This window comes from Scomber japonicus, chromosome 13 (assembly GCF_027409825.1).
Source record: "Scomber japonicus isolate fScoJap1 chromosome 13, fScoJap1.pri, whole genome shotgun sequence".
NCBI lineage: Eukaryota > Metazoa > Chordata > Actinopteri > Scombriformes > Scombridae > Scomber > Scomber japonicus.
This window is the reverse complement of record NC_070590.1, coordinates 28,361,991-28,383,896: the sequence shown is the minus strand read 5'-3', so window position 1 is coordinate 28,383,896 and position 21,906 is coordinate 28,361,991. Positions and strand designations below refer to the sequence as shown.

The window sequence follows — 21,906 nt, the reverse complement described above, 5'->3', positions numbered from 1 at the left end:
AAACTTCCCTTTTAACAGGAAGAAACCTCAGGCAGAACCAGACTCAGAGTGGATGGCCATCTGCCTCGACCGGTTGGGGTAGAGAGGAGAGAGAGGAAGGATAGGAGAGAGAAGCACATTTTATGCTAAATATTATGCAATTACTTTCAGATAACACTAAGTACAACTACAACTCTGTCATTGCTGAATATTTAGCTGATTTTGTAGTACTCAACTACCCAATTGTCATGAGATCTCAGAACGATACATCTCCTTGAGCGATATTTGGTTTGACAGAATAACAAACAGGTCAGATCAAGCAGAAGCTAAAGAACATTATTTTTATTTTTCTATATGGTCCTTTCCATAATGTTGCCAGACACTTAACTAACAATCTGACCCTAACTGTGGCAAAAAAACAAGCACTTTTAGTGGACATATAGTAGGCCTAGTAGTATATTGATGGCACACTATTGCTCTTGTTTGTCTACTGCCAGCTACAGCGCTCAATACTGCACTGGTTTCAAAATGTGTGTCTCTTCAACACAAAAATATCGGAACATGTGGTCCAGGTTGAAAAATACAATAAACTTTCCCTTGATTATATTTCACATTGGCTTCAGCTTTAAACTGTGGTAGTTGCCACTTATGGTGAACATACATTACATCTTCTAAACAGCAAAATCTTAGCACTGCCACTAACATTTAGGACCAGCTGTACCTAAGTGCAATCTCACAAAGCCATAGTAGTGGTGAATATAGCACATAGATTTATATCACATATATTCATATAAGATATTTTTTATGCTTTCCTTATGCTTCAACCAAGCGTTTGTAAAAACATATTTACTGTAGAATTGTAATACAAAAGTATTGGCTGGAAGAGTATTGGCAGCAGCTGTTTTATAGTTTGCTACCCTCAAACCATTGACAGACACTGCTGCTCTCACATGCACACTGATTGTTCGAGCAGGTGCATAACTCCTTTGGTGTGAACAACGCAGAGCAGCACCAGTGTTATGTTTGTGTATCAAAGCCTAGCCTTGTTCATTCTGTGGATCGCGTGGCTAACCCTAGCACCCAGATGGTTGGGTTATTCAAGGTAAGGAAAAAGGACAGATAGAATCCAAGGTAATGTATAATCGGAGATGTGCTTCCATGTCTGTGCAGGAATGTGCTTGTCTATTGTTTGATTAAAACCATGGCCTGATGATACCCAGCATCAGTTAAGAGTTAATGAGATATCATCATGAATTATACAGTGTGAAAAAATACTCAATGTTAATTATCATGTCATTAAAGTGAACATCATCAAGTTGAACAGATTTTTTTTGTCAGTTATTTTTCATAAGATGTGCCACAGTCTTTGCAATGTCTTTCAGAGTATTTTTTTCCTTTATTGATATTACAATCTGAAATGGTGCCATATTTGTCCTCTCATGGGTTGCCAGTAAGTTTTTTCTTGATCTCTTTTCTATCTCTTCTTCCTTTCTCTCTTTGTGATTCACCATGAGGTATTTTATACCACTACTTAATCAAATTTTTAATTATGTCAATTTAGTGCAGCTCCATGATCTAGACCTCAAATGCAGACTCAGGGCGGTGGCGCTAATTGTTTGTGGAAACTAACCATGAAGGAAATTGATTTCATCATAAAAGATAACAAAAGTCTCAGTGCTGACAGTTGATTTAGTGGGACTTTGCAATGAAACTGAGCCAGGACATTTTTCAACATACTGTGCCCTAAATCAATATCTATCAGCAATCTCAAATTAAATCGAGATTGAATCCTGGTTTCATCATCAGGTCTAATACTTTGTGAATTCCATCTGATCACACCATCCTAAAACAGCCTTGCACTTGCACCATCCACACAAAAACAACTTGAGCTTAACAATGCTGCACCTGTAAAAGAAAAATAAAGAATACCCACGCTGCAAAATTATGGCTGTGTACAAACAACACACAGCACTGTTCCAGCTTTGTTCTTGTTTGACACCTTTAGTAATTTGCCGGAGCTGAACACAATCACTGTCAGGGCTGGAGAGGCGGCAGCGTTTTACCTTGAACAATGAGATGCACTTTTGTGGATTTTGGTTTCTTGTTTGTGAGGATGGAGCAGACGTAGGGCCCCTCATCGTGGACGTCGACATTTTGGATCATGATGCTGTACTCTGTGACTGCTGTGTTTGCCATCAGGATGACGCGAGGATCTAGAGACCACTTGTCAGGTCCTGCGAATAGAATGGTGGTACGATTGAGCCACGCCACTCGCGATACTTTGCTGTCCACATTGCATCTAGTTGGAAGAAAGAAAGAAGATAAAAAAACAAACATTAGCTATTCAGGCCTCCAGCATAAGGGTTTGTCTTTATAGGCTCAGTGAAACCTCAAACAAACATGCCACTCAAAAATACTTGTTTAAAAATGAAGTGATTTTGACATCCAGCTATGTTTTAATGAGGTGCTGCGAGAGCTGAAAGCGCTCTCTATAAGGAGCAGTTTTGACTGTACTTGTGGAATATTTATGAGAAGGCAGTTTTGGTTAATAAGTTAATAGAATACACAGTGAAAATGTCAGCATACTGTGTTTTGTTTGGCATAAATAGCATACAAATTATAAGGCTTAAGATCTTAGAATCTTCAGCTGTTGTTTGAGACAAAGAGACAGTTTTGTTCATTTGTGTCTTTAGTTATATAATGGTGGTAAAACAACATTCACAGTTCACTGTACATTATACACAAACTGCAAAATCTCATCATTTGTTTCAAGTCAGGTCAATAGAGTACACCCACGCCATGCCAGTTAAATTTCTACACACATCTTTTTTGTAGCCAGAAATTATCATAAACTGCCGACTTTATGTAGACGTAAATTGTCTGATTATAACTTTCAAAGCTTAAAATCATGAGTTCAGTCTTGTATCCTGAAATGAATTGGACAAATATCCAGCTTTATTACGGGAATTAAATTAGGTTAAGAAATGTTGTTAGCTAATTAGAATACTCCCCAGCATGCAGCTTTCTTCTTAATTTGATTGTTCTTAGAAGTGGAAAGTTGGACAAAGTCTGAGCACATTTAATAAGAACCAGTGAGCGGGATATAGTGGCATCTAGTGGTGAGGCTGCAGATTGCGACCAAATGAATACCCGTCCCCTCCCCCTCAAAGCATGTAGGAGAACCTGCGGTAGCCACGAAACTTAAAAATGCAAAAGTTATTTTATAGAGTCAGTGATTGGTTTGTCCTTTCTGGGCTACTGTAGAAACATGGTGATGCAACATGGTGGGCTCCATGGAAAAGGACCTGTTCCCTATCTAGATATAAAAGGTTCATTCAAAGGTAACAGAAACACAATTACCAGGTCATTATTCACTAATTAAAACATACTTATATACTTTATGCCTATAGAGAAATTGAGTAAAATGTAATTTCTTGATTCAAATTTTTCTGTGTGAGTTATACTGTCATTAGTTTTAAAAGCAAGCAATTTCAGCTGCAAGTGAAGATCAGGTCAAACCAATGTTACATTCAAAAATAGAACCAGTTCTAAGCGGGGAGAAGATGTATTCTCCATGTAATCTTTTATGAAGTTATTACCTGAGAAATTCATCACAGACTTAAGGTGATGACACACACTACATTGTTCCACATAAGTCAAGACATCTGACATATCTTTCATGCAAATACATGCTCTGCACAAGCACTACCCATAACTTACCATCAGAATGTGACAGTATAAAAATCATCCAACAAACACACATGGCGCATGCTGACATTGCCACACACCTCCGATCCCAAAAAAGATCAAGAGGCAAACAGGTTAGAAAATGAACCGTGGCAACCTGCCATGCTCCTGTGCTTCATCTCCCATCAAAAGGATACATGCATTCCTCAAAGTAAAAAAAAAGCCATGTTCTCTATATCTGCAAGTGCAAACTTACTCAGTTGATGTATACTTTACACTGACTGGATTAACATACAGTATAGCAACACAGGTAAACATGAGAGAATGCTGTTCAGCTTTATTTACTGTGATAAAGGTAGATGCTACGTGTCAGAGGGAATTTTTTTCCATATGTTCATGATGTTCCTAAACTACATCCTGAAGAGCTGTGGAGCTATGAGGAGGCAGTGGTGCGGTGGTGGTGCGGTAGCATTTCATCTAATCTGAATCCACTTTCAAAGCTTCTCATTGACTCTACAGAATCTCAATTAGGTTTCAGAATGTGCAAATAACTACAGCTGTATAAAAATTGGGTCAATATAGCACCGACACAATGAACTCACTGTGGGTTGTTTTGGCACAGTGTTAGTGTTATTTTTTATATTGCTGTTTGGTTACTGGATGATAACCCTTGTCCCAGGTGGTTCATTACTCATCAGTAGTGTGTAAAGTTAACCCAGTGTTATGTCTTCACTATATTATACAACAGCTAGTTATGACCAAGTATGAGTGAAAAAGAGGCATTCCATTAGTGCTGATATAGAGTACAACAGCACTGGGACTTGTGACTGACTATACATATAAAACTCATCTTTGCAAGTGTTCTAAAACCATTCATTACATTAATGGTCATTATCTAGCTTAGATTGCTTTTGTTTGCATAATAAAGATGAACATATTTCCACAGGTAACATTTGAGTTCAATTATAAAATGGTTGTTGAAAGAGGACGAAGATAAGGAACAAAGTCTGGATACCTCACTATAAACCTCCAGGTGTGCTCACATGACATCAGCTGACCTAGACAAGTTAGAGAAGAGCAAAAAAGGGGAGCTAACACTATAAGGCAGATAACATGGGCTTTGAACTGCTTTCATACTAAGCTAAGTCTCAGAAATATAAACACTAACATTCAGTCCTTTGATAACACCGATAGTCTTGAGGCAGTTTTATGGATCCATCTACACAACTTCAGACTGGTTCAGATTGTTATATCAACTAGCCATTAAGAGAATTTAACACAGGAACTAGAAGTCATATTTGTCACAAATCTGCCTAACCCTCTAATCTAACCCTAACCCTAACCCTATCAGCCAACTCTGTACACCTGGACTCTCAGCTGCAGCTCATCCCCAATCAACCCATTATATTTACTCCTGTGGTTCACTTACTCTTTGTCAGATCGGCTAGTGTGTAGTCACTGTGTTCACAGTGAATCTTTTGGTCACGCAGGCAAGAAGGGGAATTAGGATCTCAAACCAAATGAAGTTAGTCTAAAACATGACGAGAATGAAGCAAAGTATTTCACCATGACATTCAATGAAGAACCATAAAGACCCACTGGAGAAAGACAGATAAAATCAGGAGTGCTATGTTCGAGGAGCAAGGAAATCCACTCTGCCCTGTAGCATCTCTCAAAAAATTCCTGAGCAAAATTCCGCCTAGTGCAAAATCCCTCTATCTGTAACCCAGGAGGGTAACAGCCCCGACAGACAGCTTCTGGTATAGTACTGTTCCCCTGGGAGTAAAGCAGCTGTCACAGATGTTACCCAGGTTGTGTAAAGAGGCAGGGACACACACGTCTTACACCAACCACAGTCTGAGAGCTCCTGACATACACAAACTGTCTGATGTGGAACTTGAGGCGACGTAGATTAGTGGCAGGAAGTGAGCATTATAGTAAGCATTATATAAACATACAGAGAATGCGGTAAACAAAATCTTGGAGGTCTGAAACACTTGCTAAAAAGTTTCTAGAGACCATCCATGGCGAGCTGGAACGTACTGTCTGATCAAACTGTTAGCACATCTGAATCACACATGCCACCAAAGTGACTGTCAACACACTCTTATGTCACTGGTTGCAAAATAAATGGAAACATACAGATACATATACATGACATACAGTAAAGTTGCTGGCCTGCAGTAACGTGAAGACCTACACAAACTAGTGTGCAGGCACATGTTTGTGTTGCTTGGCAACAGTCAGGGCCAAATAAATGATAACGTAAACAAACAAATCATAATCTGTTGCTGTTAACTAATAAATGGCACTTGCAGAAAGGTTGTATGAAAGCATCATAATCGAGGTCATGCTGCTGTACTGCTGCCTCAATGAGAATTAGACCTCTTTTATGTTTACATTCATGCAAGATGCATTTGTACAAAGATTTGTTCTCAAGACATTGCACATACGAGTGATTTAATAAAATCTTTGGCATTCGTCAGTTTTTAATTACACTTAGAATTGTACTTTAGGTACTAGTGGAAATTAGAAATGGTCCAAACCTGTTGTGTCTTTACATGCGGAGAAACACTTATTTGACTTCAAATAGAAAATATTGTAATCTGAATAAATTTGGAGTTAATACATATGATACCAAAATAAAATAACTAAAACAATGTAGAATGAATTTATTATTATTATTATTATTATTATTATTATTATTATTATTATTATTATTATGTCTGCCACTTTACAGAGAGGCTTATTAGATTGTATGATTTAATGGCAATTTACAAGTTACATTTCATGAGTTACGTTTCTGAGCAACATTAGTTGCTCAGAAACTCCTCTCCCTCTTACAGCTGCCTCTGTGTCTCTCTTGCTGCTGACAGTGTAAAATGAACTGTTGACTCTAATATTTTTATGGCTTTAGAAAAGCATTGTGTCTTTATTTCTGTAATAGTGCAGAGCTGATCTGATGACATGTCATTATATCAACATTTCCTCATTGTTTCAGGTCACCTAGCACTGGCACTTAACTTTTATGTTTTTTCTGTCTTTCTGAAAACAAGACTTGATTTATGACAAGCTATTTAAAAAAAACAAAAAAAGAAAACAATTCTGAATTGGAACACTGGTAAGAGCAAATGTCAGTTTCAGAATAATGATATGAAAATGTTCTTGCAAGAGGCCCGACGTTTCTCACCAAAACACAATGTGTAATCTCAACACCAAATACAAAATGTATTTACTTACTTATAAAACAAAGCACACCTTTCTTGAATATTTTAAAACAAGCATCCTTGTTTGCTAGCTCACAGTCTCTGCTGCTTTCCTGGGAGTTGCTACTTTTTCCAACGACATTTAATCAGTGGAATAGAATGAAACTAGTAGCAGGAGTATGTGTCATAATGGAATGCATTATTAAAAATCTTTATCCTTGGAATACCTCATTAGCCTACTGGTTAAGATGCATTGTGATACCCCCTCTCTCTACTCATGATTCCTGTGTGTGTGTGTGTGTGTGTCTCCCTCCCTCTCTCTCTGTCAACTGTCAAATAAAGAAAAAAATGAGTTTAAAAAAGGTATATTCTAACAATAATATATATTCCACACAATGAATATTGTACATAATGGTCTTTACAACAGTAAAGTCATTCTCATACTATCGTGGGTATTCCTGCAATGATTCCTGTCCCCTTTTAAACCTCAATTACCACATTAATAATTCAGCCAATGACATTCTTCAGACCAATATATGGAGCATTATAAGCCCAAATACAAGTTACAAGTCTTCTTTTTCTGAAGGGAAAACACAGAATATGACAAATGACAAAAAACACTAAACTGAATAAACTGAGGTATTTTTACATTGTAAGCTTTAACAGCACAACTAACTTACAAAGACTGAGAACCATTCTACTGGTGACCTGGGCTGTAGTGCTGCTGCTGCAACTTGTGGTATGTACAGTGTTATTTATGTTGCGTTTGTCTCATCTGTACTATTCTCCTAACAGGGGTAACCAGCTGTTCACCAGGGATCTGCAATAGATGCAAGTGAGATTCTCAAATTGAGAACTAGAAAGCTGGTTAGCACTAGTAGCTGCTTGCCACACCGAAGCTCTGTGGACGATGTTGTTTCAGTTGCTCTCAGTCTGTCCCCTTATGCTTCTATTTTTGGTGGTTGGCAAATTCTTGTGCAACAGTTTACCCACACCATCTACACACAGAGAAATGCACCAATATACTCCAGAGAGGCTCTGCTAGCTCTCCAGCACAGGAGAGACATACCACTGCAGCATCCAATGGCCATCAGGGAGAAGCCTTCTAGAGGACAACATCAAATCTACCGCTGTCGGCCATAATTTTAAGCAACGTGAGGTCACTGCGGAACAAAATGGAGAAGCTTTGCATAAATAGAAGGTTTTGCAATGAGTACAGGGACTCATGCATCATGGTGTTTACTGAATGATGGCTCCACCAGGATATACAAGATTCAATGCTAGAGTTGGATGACTTCTCCTGTGTAAGGGCAGAAAGGATGGAGTCCTCAGGGAAGGACTAAGGAGGGGGCATATATGTCTATATATAGTAATAACTGCTGTAAACAATACATGATTAGAGACACTACATGCAACCCTGACTTAGGATTGTTCTGTCTCTCAACAAGACCTTTTATCCCCCGAGAGAGTTTGGGAACATTATCATCTGCACTGTGTATATTCCTCCAAGTGGAAATGAAAAGGTTGTGTGACTGTATGAAAAACATGAACTCTAAAAGGGAACAGCTCATCATTCTGGATGAACAGGATAGAGCTGATAAACTGACTTTTTCTCATATTTGAACCACAGGACTTTAATCAGGAGAGGATTGAGGCCTTACACTCCATTACCACTACCAGCTACTTGCTCTTAGGAAGTTGAACCAAAATAAGTACAAACCATTTTATAAAATCAACAGGGTTGGATGGCTTGCCTGCCTTTCTGATAACTAACTGTGGCATGGAGACATATTTTTCACATTGTTCCAGCTCTCTGTAACAGTAAAGCACTTCTATAAGCAGTGTTTTTAGATAGAGATATAGCAAACATTCTTAGGACTGATGTGACTCACACTAGGCAATCGTACCGTGCCCAAGCATGTTTGCCCCCTAAAGTCCGGATTATTTGGCTAGTGTGAGTGCAAGTGTACCGTGCTTGAGTATGGTACACCCTGGCACGGTAGGGTTGGAAGAGGTGTGCTTGAGTACGCTACACTTGGTTACGCATGTGCACTAGGGACATTTTAAATCCAGGGAATTCCAGGAAATCGATTGTTTTTAAAAGGCAACACTAGCTGAGCCCTGGTCATTTCAAGCAACACTAAATGTGGGTTCCCAATCTGACCATTTTTTGTGCATTATTTTATCATTATTAAGGCAAAAGAACTCAATGTATGTCCATGGACATTATAATGAATAGGCTATAGGCTTAATATTAGTTTGCATCCAGTGTGCTGCGTGGACTTCATTACATCTGCTGCATCGCTGCTACCACAATTATGAAATGCTAAGTTTATTGTCTGTGACTGTGACCCTCATAAAAGTAATATTTTACTAATCTGCATTATATAAACTAACAACATTTGTTAAAGTAAGTCATTTGGCAACTTCTAAGTCATTAAACTAAGTTTTACTTTTACTGGAGTAAAGAGTTGAATCAGTACGTCTGCTTTTACTACAGTCTTTTTTACACAAGTATTTGTAGTACTGCATACTACACAGGCATGACTCAGAAGAACAAGCTTGCACTTTTTAATCATAGTGCGTTGTGTTAACTGATCAACTGTGTTGTGTTTTACCGGCACACAGCACACGAACACACACTGTGCATGTTTTATGAAAGTGAACTGTTTATATGTTTTTGCACAACGTATGTGTCAGAGGCAACCGTGCTTGAGTACACTTGGGTTTGAGCTAATGTGAGTGTGGGCCAGCGGGGGACAGGGGAGGGGACATTCATGCTTCAGCACGGTACGGAACAACTGGCCCTATTGAGTGCACCCATACACTCCAACCACACCTGCTTGTCATTAAGTTAAATTACATGCATGTCATTTTCTTTATTTTTGTATTATAAAATATAAGTCAACACATAAAGGCCGATTGTTCACTTTTTGAGGTTAAACACTATAGTACATAGATATCATCATAATCTATGTGAGCTCAGCCATCCTCTTCACACTATATAAATGAATGCAGAAGACAACAGCCAAATAATCACATCATCAAATTCTAAGAGAATACAATTATTGTTCAGCTCTTTCAGTTTGCTCAACAGCACCTCCTACAGATGCTTTTTCACATTACTTACCCCAGTAGTATTTTCCTTTCAGTTCACTTCTGTTTTGGGTCATGCTACAGCAAGCCATGTGCAGCTCTCATTTTTAAAGTCCATTTACCATTTACAAAAACTAAAGTGAAAGGTTCTCTTTGATCTTACACCAGTCATAAAGTATCTCACTTGAATGAACTAGTGGCTAGCATTAGCTGTAACTTTAAACTGCAAGGCTGATATACGGACATGGAGTTAGCAAGATATAGTCTATTAAGTTAGTTAAAAAAAAAAAAACCTTTCTTTCCTCATACACTGAAGTGGATGCTGAGCAGTGAGCGTCCTCAAGAATAAAGATGACTTAGATGTTAACTTTGGCTATCTCAGTTTCAGTAGCTTTACAAGTACACCTCCAATTAATGTTGGGTTGATAATTGTGGAATAACATCTTAGTGAAGTCGAATACCATGGTTTCAGTGTTGCCAGATGATAAATTCAGAGTTATAGGGAGACTGGAGGCAAAGACGCTATTGGTTTGATTTCATCATATCAAAGCAAAAGCCTCATAAGACCCCAGCTCTGTTTTGAAACCTGATACCATTTTATCAGGTTTGCTCTCTTGGTAATAAAGTGACTTGTATTTAAGAAAAATAAGAAAAAGATAGAAATAGTAGTGCATGTTTCCCACTGTCTTGAAACACTTGGGAAAAGTGAATGAACTCCAAACTTCATCTTTCACAATTTATGCTTTCCAAGGTTGTTTATCTTTTTTTTTTAGCATAGCAGCTACCTAGCACTAGCCTTGTAATGATGTTGTAGACCTTAGCAGCCACTTAACTATATCTAGCAACCCTGTGTGTAGGTGTGTGTGTGTGGGTGCAATGGATATGTATGCCTTTGGGTCTGTGTGTATTGATAAATGACCTAACCTCATGTAATCCTCAACCTTAACCTCCCACAATCTGGCATAACCTTACCCATAATTGGACAGGACTAAGGATTTTGTTGACCTTTTGACCGTACCCTCTTATAAAACTCACACACACACACACACACACACACACACACACACACAATCATGTTTCTATCACTTTAGAGGACATTGAATTTACTTACATAGACTTATCCTAACATTAACCATAACTACTACTTACCTAGAAATAACCCCAACACTAATATAACCAATATATTATTAATATAACCAATATTCATTATTTATGTTCATGAGACTTGCTTTTGTCCCCACAAGGGAGGCAAATCCCCCATACACACACACACACACACACACACACACTCTGTCCTGGGTCACTTTTTAGGGACATTACATAGATTTACATTCATTACATGGAGACTTCATCATCATAACCCTAATCATAATCTTAACCTTATGTTTAACCACTGCATTTTCCCAAATGGGCATATGGCTTTTGTCCCCAATTAGGCAAGCCATCCCCCAATTAACTGGTCCAAAATCTGTCCCTGAAATTAACCTTTGACACACACACACACACACGCGCACACGCACACACTTACCTGGTTGAAGTGGCCATAACGGAAGGCTACTTGAGTCCACTATGTCAAAGTTTAACAAAAGATAATTTATTAAATCAAATTAAACAATTTTACTAAATATTTGCAATAAGTGGTGTGGGTGTCACTAGAATGGGTTGTGTAACATACACGAGTAGTAGATTTGTGTGGGTGTTGCACTGTGCATCAGTGAAGTAGAAAGCAAAGTATAACAAAAGTAAGTAACTGAGTATCCATCAATAAGCTTTCAGAGCAAAGTGAAAGAAAGCTGTATCACCTGAGAACACTGATGTCAAGTGTTCCTAGCTGGGTGAATGAATTACTTGAGGAGCAGAGCTGACAGACAGATGAATAAACACCTAACCAAAGATGACACAGGTCATCACACTGCTACTGTGGTAGAAGATGGTCTTGTGATGAGTGATAACTCCAGGATTGGGTTGAAGTGTTCATTGTGGAATACTGCAGGAAACTCATTCATACGTTTACCTTCATCTAGAAAGCCATGTATCTTGATGGTAGTAAGTTACCAAGTTGTGTGTATAGGTGTGCACGTGCCTGTATATACACGCACTAGCACAGACCTGGGCATTGTACAGCCCCTGGTTCCACATCTGGCTCTTTGGCTGTCCCTGATTGGTCCATGTGAGGAATCACACATACATACTGTAGGTGTGTACATCCAGGCCCGTCGCTGGCCGGGGCCCCCAGACATCGACTGGTTATGAATTGAATGCAACGACAAACTGTGTGCGCGTCCCTTTAAATGCTGTGATGGTCAATGCAGGAAAGTGCAGACACTGTTATCGGAATCCCCCTCAAGGGGGTCCCCCACAGTAGGGGCTGCTAGCTCGGCGGCTAACTCTAGACGGGATCATCCCTATGTTCCCCGGTCACATACAAAGCGGGGAACATAGTACCCGGGGAACATAGGGATGATCCCTGTTTTGATCCCCTCCAAGTCCATTTTGCTTGGGGCCCCCAAATTCCTTGAAACAACCCTGTGTACATCATGCATGCAATATAACTGCATTGCTTTTCTTTTCAAGGCTACCTTCGAATTGGGCATAATTGAGTTCAGCCTATTGGTCTGGCCCTTAACAACAGTACTAGTTTCTCATGTGGCCAGTTTACATTTAGAAAAGTAGGCTATGTCTTGCCCATCAAATCTACCTCTGCTGCTCATGTTTGCACTTTATAATAGTTTGTGCAACTTAATACGTAATAATTATAACTTAATTCATTTTAGTTCATTTTTATTTTAAATTTTAATAGATAATTTTAATAGAATGTAAGTAAATACATTTTTAAAAGTTTTTTTTTTTTTAATTGAATAGTTATTTTTTATTACTTTTTTTTTTTTTACTGTATTAATTTTTAGGTTGTTTTTGTAGGGCTTTACAAATAGGATGTGCTTTGTGTATTAAGTATTAATACATTTGTTTAATGAACTCATTTATTGAATTGCTGTTTTAGGAAATCAGTCCATAACTTTTACATGAAGCACTTTAAGATCCTCAGTTCCTGCTTCTGTTGTTCCTGAGTATTCACCACGTAGAGATACACACATTCAGCCATTCTCACACTCATACAGTATACAACCCCACACACACTTACACACAACCACCCACATTCACTCACAACCGTATACACACAATGAGTTGATTGAGATGTTTTATGTGTACGGCTCCATTTTTGCAGCCAGAGCAGAGGTGTCCAATTGTGTTGAGTCTGTGCAGGTTTTCCTTCCAATCCAACACTTCACAAGGTGATTTCACTGATTAACACACTTTTAGCCACAGAGGAAATAATCAGTGAAATCACTTGCATTTTTTGGAGGAAAACCTGCAAACACTTGACTCTCTGTGGCACACGCTTGGATACCCCTGAGCTACGGCAGGGTTATAAAAAAATATCATTGCTGTTACATGTTTTGTGTGTGTGTGTATGTGCATGTATGTGTTGGGGTTCATTAACCTATGAGTTATGTAAAAGTATATTTTTTTGGCAGTACATTTGTTGATAGTATCAGTAAAGGAGCAGAAATACATTGTAGTTTTTTGTGCCAGTTCTTTTTTGTTTCCTTTCTTTTTTTCTGTAATTAATGGATGTTATAAATTTGGCACATGTTAACACAATCTGCGAAAACAGTCTTTTAAAAAAAATCCAAAATACCCTGAAGTTAAAGTGAACTCGTAGATGTTTGGTAGCTGAATTCAGTAAGAGAAGCATCGCTCTGGTTTATTAGCGTCGGCAGGTCTGAGCACAAGTTATCACACGCAGTCAATATAGCGCGTCGACTCGGGGAGCTTCAGACGCCCCGCGGTGTTTTCAGACCCCAGAGTCACACGAGGCATTCAGCAAATAGAGCAAAACAAGAAATTTCAGGTGCACAGATTAAAACGGACGTGTGCAGCGTGTGTGTATGTGTGTGTGTGTGTGTGTGTGTGTGTGGGGTGCTGAAATGGAAGTATGAAGGGAATTAGAAGCCATAAATGGAATGAGACTGGCTATCAGCAAGCAGACTGACAGTACAGAAAGCTAAAGTGAGGACACAGTGTGAATGGGAAAAATAACATGAAGCTAAAAAGAAGAAAATAAACTATGTTGAGTTGTAGCATCCACTGTGTAATTTAGAATAATCACAGTTATCATTTTGTAGCATTATGTTTCCACTAGTTACCAAATTATGCTGGTAATGTGTCATATAATTTTTAACAGGAAACACTGTATGACTGTAAGAGAGAATCTCTCAGAGGCATCTTAAAAAAAATCACATTCCTATTTCCGTCAAATATCGTCTTTAACCCGAGAACTTCGGGAGAATCAATTTAGACATGAGAGGAGACACAACACACATCACAAAACTGCAGCGACTCAGGATTTTTGTCTTTGAACAGCTCCGTTATTTGACTGCTTCATTACAAATATGGGACAAAGCTTTTATTTTCCAAAGAAACACTGCGTTACTTCATATTTGCTTAGTGAGAAGAACAACCTCCGAAAAGCTGAGGCTCAGAGGATTGCCCTCAACTTGAACTTGGAACAATTCATATTTTAGATCAAGTAAATTGAGCCTTATACTCAGAGAACCTGGGAGCCATACCACACCTCTATTTCACAGGCAGTTTTAAAGGTATCTTCTCAATGTGTTTTTTTTTAAGTGTGATTTTTACACTTCCATGGTGTCTACTCAGGTTGCACAGTGAAAGCAGCGTGTTCACAGAGCAGCAGCAGCAGCAGCAACAACTTCCATCCTCTGTTAGCTTCTACACAGTATGTGTTCACACAGTCGCTGCAGTAATGTGCATAAAGTGGAAGAGAATAAAGTTGAGGTATAAAGATATGCTTCAGGGTGAGGTTATGCGTGTAAATTGTGAGTCAAACAGTAACTGTTCTGCAGCCGGTGTAGACAGCTGTACTGGTTAAAATAGAATTGCACAAGTTTCATCGGATCAGTGTCAAACAGACCCGAGAAAAAGATGGGTTTGTGAAATGTGTTTAAAATACTCTTACCTTTCAAATGTACTTACTTGCACATGAATTTGCATTTCCAGAGGTCAAACAACCTTATTTGTATGTAAGTGCTACTGTATGCAGAGTTATGGAAGTTATAGAGTGGTAAATGGACTGTATTTATATGGGCCTACCAACCACTCAAAGCACTTTAAAGAGAGGGGTGTAACAGTACACAAAACTCACGATGTATCACAGCATGTACCTCGGTGCAATTTCGGTACAGCGAGAAGAAAAAAAAAAAGAAAAGAAAAGAAAGGCGACTATTATTAAAACAATTTATTTGCTTCAGTGGAAATGATTACTGACACAGTTAAGTTGCTACAGTGTGAAAAAGTTTCTTACAAGGAGTCACAACACCTGCTGACAGCTATTTATGATGATTTATGGTCAAACTGTATATAAAGTAGTGTAAACTAATGATGTCAGAGGGAGCAAACCACTACTTTCTCTGTCATGTTTTTATATTATATTTTTCTCTCTCATAAGTAGCTTTTATAAAATACTGGCTGACCACATGAGGAATCAAATGTGTTTACAGTTGTTCTGAATGGTTTCACTTCCCAGTCCTCTATTAAATAGAGGACTGAAAAGCTGTTACAGTGAGAGGAGGGTCCAGTATATTTTATTAATAGTGTTGCCAGTGTAATAGGTAGATTGCTATTCTGATGACAGCGACAGTACAGAGTAACCAGGGTAATGCTGGCTAGCATACATCCGTGCTACGGCTAAGTGGTGCGCTGCCAAATTGTTCCAGATTGAGCTCTAGAATTATTGTCCCTTGTATTGGGGTGAATGGATTAGAATAGAATATAATAGAGTACAATAGAATAGAATAGTCTATATTGCCATTGTACATGTACAACGAAATTGAAAGCAATCCTTTCTGGTGCCATACGTAAAAAAGAAAGAAGGTGCTTATAAACAAATGAAATAAAACAAAGGTGAAAACACATAATACACACACACAAAACATTCCACATGGTTCTTCTTCATATTACACACATATACACAAAGTGGTTGTTGCAGTTAATACAGGAACAGTTATTGCTTTAGAGTAAAAACTGTTTTTAACCTGCTTTTTAAACTATTCAGTCATTCTTTGGGTCATTCTTCATTGAGGAAGAACACACATACCATTCCACCTCTATTTACCACACATGCCAACATGCAGCCATTCACACACTGGTGTCAACCTGCTCATCAGGAGCAATACAGCACTAATGTTTCAAATGCTCATCCATCCATCCATCCATCCAGACACACGCACACGCACACACGCACACACACACATGCATTCACACCCTAATGGTGCAGCCATCAGCAAGGATCGAACCACCAACCTTCTGATTAGTAGATGACCTGCCTCAGTCACAGCAGGACATAATCAATTTACCTAAACATGAATTCATTTAAAACAGCTGATTATACAAACAAAAATGCCACAAAATGCCACACTAGTACAAGTATAAAACCATGAGATTGGATTGGATAGGTCTGACAGATGCAATCACATCCAGCAACTGTCACACAGCTGAATCAGACTTTTTGTTTATGTGAGCAGCATGCAACTAGAAGTTTCCTTCTTGGTAATTTAAGCCTCCTGTTGTCCTCAAGTTAAGGAAGGAAGGGAGAAAGATGGAAGGAAAGGAGGGAGGGAGGAGGGAGGAGGGAGGGAGGAGGGAGGGAGGGAGGGAGGAAGGAAGGGAGGAAGGGAGGAAGGAAGGAAGGAAGGGAGGAAAGGAGGAAAGGAAAGAAGGGAGGAAGGTAGGGGGAGGAAAGAGAGAGAGAAGGAGGGAGGAAGGAAGGAAGACAGGGGGATGGAGGAAGGAAAGAAGGAAGGGAGGGAGGGAGGGAGGAAGGACAGATGGAAGGAAGGAAGGGAGGATAGAAGGAACAGTCAAAACAGATGGGGTCAATTTGACCCGGGAGGACGACAGGAAGGTTAAGCAATTAGATTTTGATGATTTTGATGATTACTGTAAATAAAGAATCTAGATAACACCTACCTGTTCATGTCTAAAGGCCTGGTGATTGTCTGCAGTAGTTCTGGCTCAGAAATAGAACACTGCATGGTCATTATGATTTTGGAAGTGAAAGTGACATAAAACAGCACTCTCTCTCCTGGGAGTAGACCTCCTTTCTCAGATTAAATGAAGGTCGCTTCATAACTATCACGTCCCTCTCTGAGCATGTAGTAGTCTTTACATTCACTTTCAGAAGGAGTGATACTGATAAATAAATGCAGGCTCAGATGCTTTAGAAAGAGCAGCTGAAGTGTAAGTAACTGGTTAGCTAATAAGGCTGACTGATAAAAAATGATACAGCAATGATAATCTTTGACATCAGTGTAGCCTTCATGTTTAGTACATAAGCCCCCATGTAACATTACACCAAATACTTATTTAATAAATGTATTGGCTGTTAATGTTTAACATTCATTTTAGTCTGAGATTATTATTTAAATGACAGTGCAAGTGCTGGGTAAATTATCAGTGTAAATATAGAAAGTAAAGTGATGTTTTGCAGAATTATCTGTGTGTGTGTGTATGTACATAACAATGCTGAATAGAGAAAGACACACACACACACACTCTCACTAATGTCTAACCAGTGTTAAAACCAAATCTGCATCCTTGTACAGGATATTATTATATTATGTATATAGTCTATCTCCACTTTTCCTTGAAGAAATATAACTGACCCAGTTTTTCACTGGAGTGTTGAAGGGAAATGCTCCCGTAGCACAAACGGATAAAAACGTAAAGTTAATACAATGCTGGCACAATGTACTTTAAAACCTCTGCATGTGCTCAGCTAAAAAAAAAAAAAAGCACTCACCTAAGTATTTCCTTAGTATATAAATATATTGGGTCATAAAATGTAAATATAAAAGGTTATCTCCCTCTCCTGCTATTTCCCTGGCAGATGCAGAGGTGGTTCTGTAGGATTACCTGAATGCATGCCAAGTTGTTGCAAAGGAGAAAAGGCTGCAGGTGAAGGTGCAACAGGAGGAAGATTTTCTTTTTCCTATTTATTTATTTTCTTGCTCTGTTGTTATCCCGTGAACACGGTGAGGGAAAGTATATAGTTGAGAGTCCGTACTGCATTCACCATCGCTCTGTTTCATATTCATAATGGTTCACACGTTCACACTGCTCGGTCCTCCTCTGCCAGCTACTGAGTCACTCCTGTGGAACTACCACAGGTTAAGTGCTCAAGGGCACCTTGTCAGTACTTTGGAAAAAAAGAACATTAATAACTTTTTTCTTTTTTTTCTGTGAAAAACTGATTCCCAACTTGCCCTGGGATTCAAAGCACTGCCCTTCTAGCAGGTGTTCGTGGACTTTACAGAAGAAATACTCCTGGAATACCACATACCTGCCGTTATATCTCTTTATCCTGATAGCTTTAGTGTGATTTGCCAAATTTTAGAGATTTCTCCTGTTGAGCCCAAAGAAGGAGCTCCTTTTTGGCGCTCGCAAGCCGCAAAAAAATACATCAGAAAGAACCTAACAGGAACGTATATTCCCACCACATGTAACATGGTTATGTAACTGGCTTTCTTCTTTGCAGAAATGCACAGTTTGTGGGCGCGCTTTGGTAGAAAAATATAGTTCTCAACAAAATTGTTCACAGCGAGGTCTGCAGATCACAGTGAGTAACCATGTGAAGACTTGTGAAACGAGCAAGACACATTTGCTGTTGAGGTTTTCAAATGCAACGGCACAAAATATGATTGTGACGGGGTGACAGGGAACGTTTCTATGGCAGACATCTCTAGACCTTGGTGATTACACTGACTTTCTGGATTGATGTACAGTTTATGTACTTTTGCAAAAGTGTCCTTCAAAATAAAAAAAAGCACACAAAGTAACAATATCCTGAACCACTTTTCACTGCTGGGTCTATTTTGTTGTTTGTGTTTGGTTGTGTATTTCCTGATTTGTGTGGGTAAAAGGAGCACAGGCGGAGCAGCATCCGGATATTCCCTTGCCTGGCTACAATAGCAACGCTGTACAACAGGCATACTGGGAGAAATCAATCATAGAAAAGGAAAAAGGAAAGGAAGAGATACCAATTCCTCTACTGACAGGAGATTCAGTAGACCAGAATGTGATACAGACACAATACCTGGCTGGAAATCTGCTCTATTTCTGCTGCTAATGCTGTCATTTTGCTTTCTGCTCCGTCTTTCTATAAATGAATAACTTACTGAAAGAAAGTTCAGTCGCATTCCCCGTGTAAGAAAAGTAGAAGGTCAAAACCTTGAAATAAAGTAGTCAAACAAAAGAGGATACACTAAAGTATGCAGACTCTGTGAGCATGTAGGCTACATGGAAAGGGAATTGAATATTTCTGCATACATTATTATAATAGTCACAACTCACTCGGGATTAATTTTATTGGTGGTTGCAAAAAAAGTTTTGACAGTGTTTTTTAAACTAAAACAGCTTATTGACAGGATGACATGTAGCAGCCTATTATGTAATAAGGCTGATAACATAAGAATAATGTAATAACTTGCCAATAACTTTATAAAATTCCTGAACCAATAATGTAATCCCTTTTTGCCAATAACATAATAAGTTATGTTATTGGCTAATGCTCAATAATGTAATAATATACTAATATCACATTTATTGGATATGAAGCGTCACACTTTTGTTATCGGCTGTTTTGGGTTATTGGTCCTCATTATATTACAGCAGCCAGTTTTTATATTAGCTGCACCTCTGATATTCAGTGAGTGAATGAATCAATGATTTTTTTTAAGGCAGTGGATAATGTGTTGGATATTTGCACCCATGTTGGTGCGAATATCAATGTATGCTAATTGAACCCCAGTACAATTAGGAGTGCATGCTATACAGTATAAGTGTTGGAGGGTAGCGTCTGGAGATATGCAGAAGACTCCCGTATCCCACCAGGACAGCAGGATGAATATACGTCTCTGTTCTCTTCTGTATATCATGTATTCATTTCTATCCGGTGAGATCTATCACTTCTCAGGTGTGGCGTGAGCGTGAGAGCAGCTTGAAATGCATGTGTCTCACGGCCAATGCCTGAGACTTGAGAGGTCTGAAATATATTTGATATCCATGGCAACCATAGACTTGTCTGTCAAGATTTGATTTCCATCATATAACAAACTGAAAAACAATATTAATATATAACTGCTGCTGTGAAGACTCGAACCCTTGTCTCCTGCACTAATGACAGACACGCTGCCCATTACACCACTGCTTTGGTCTTAGTGATGGACAAGGTGATGTTACAGCTCCATATGTTTGCTAATATGGAAGATAGATATTGGCGACAAATCATTTCTAACTGACAAACTGAAGCTTGTTTGCATTCACTGAGGAAAGATTATGAAAATATAATACAACTTGCTGTACAACTTCTCCCTTTTCTGCTGGCGTGGAAGATGAATATCCTCCATGTTTTCATCTTGTTATACGTCTAGGGTGCAAATAGCTCAGCTGTGTGGCCGAGGCTCTTTGTACCAGGGGTGCAAATAGACACTCCGTTTTTTTAATGTCTGACCCATCTCCATTGGAATTATCCCAACATATTAACATCAACACAATACAATCTAACAACACAACACATAAACATAATCTAAACAGTGATTGGAGAGAGGCCAACAACTGGTTAGAAGCGGTGCTGCTTTAACACTCAACAGTCAGATAGTCAGTATATTTTTGTCTCAGTCTAAAACTCATGTGTGCCTGCTTTCTGTTGTGATGCACTTCGAGCAGTATTTCAAATGAAATCCTCCATGCTCTCTTCAGAGCTCTGTTGCGTCAGTGTGGTAAGACAAAGTTATTGCTGATTAAAGGCTCATTTCAGTGTTTTTCATGGTTACCTTCTCTCTTTTTTTTCTATTAGTCATGGATTCTTTCTGTGTCTCGTCTCTCAGGTTCCCCGTGGAGGGCCGTCCTGTAGAGATGAAGACCCTGTCCTGCTTCAAATCCATGCATTCTGCTCTTATCATTACCAATAGTCATACTTCTGTTACTATTAGCAATGTTTTTGCTGTGCCTCTCCGTGTGTGTCTACCTCTCTCTTTCACTCTCTTGTTATCTCTCTCTTTCTCTCTCAACCCAATCAGTGGAGGCAGATGGTCGCCCACCTAGAGCTCGCTTCTGCTTGAACTTTCTTCCTGTTAAAGATGAGTTTTTCTTGCCACTGTCACCAAGTGCTGCTCTTGAGGGAATGTTGGGTTAATTAAATTAATGAGTGGAGTCTAGACCTGCTCTATGTGAAGTGCTTTGGCATAACGTTTGTTGTGATTTGGCGCTACATGAGAATGGCTTTACATTGAATCCATCAGGTTTTATTTGTAATACTTTGCTTTACATGCAAAACTAATGGTTTTCCCATCAGTTGCATGTCTGTTTAGCTCCAACTGGCAACAGGAAACAAATCATTACATATTAGGAAAGATTATTCACTCACTGATTTACATCTTAAAAAATATGTTCACACTCTCCAAGCAATGTGTGTACCCAGACATGGAAGGTGGATACTGTATTCCTTATCTCCACTCTCTATACTCGTTGACAGGCACGATGCTTCAGTGTGTCAGATTACCACATTCCCCTCTGCAAAATTATTTTTAACTCATGTTCTCTGCTGCTACTTTGCATTCTAATAATACACAGTGCAGGGGATTTCATAAACTGTGGCTGACTTTAAAAAATATCTCCTGAATTTGATGTATTGAGCAAAGCTTCAACAGCAGCGACCCAGGCTGAAAAATGAATTCTTTAAATGAAGTCCAGTGTGTATTTTTATTGTGTACTTTCTAAATGAGCCCCTCCCTTCAGGATGCACTCATCTGTTTGCCTCTGGATTTGTTGGTTAAATGTGATTTTATTCCATCGCATG

General features: G+C 38.9%; 1 protein-coding gene across 1 annotated transcript in view; it reads right to left on the bottom strand.

Moving 5' to 3' along the window:
- The window catches only part of opcml (opioid binding protein/cell adhesion molecule-like), a 223,730-nt gene that overhangs the window by 120,812 nt on the left and 81,012 nt on the right, over positions 1-21,906 (bottom strand). Inside the window, exon 2 of the mRNA XM_053331509.1 lies at positions 2,043-2,278. Coding sequence (XP_053187484.1) covers positions 2,043-2,278 — 236 coding nt within the window. The remainder of the gene's footprint in view (positions 1-2,042; positions 2,279-21,906) is intronic.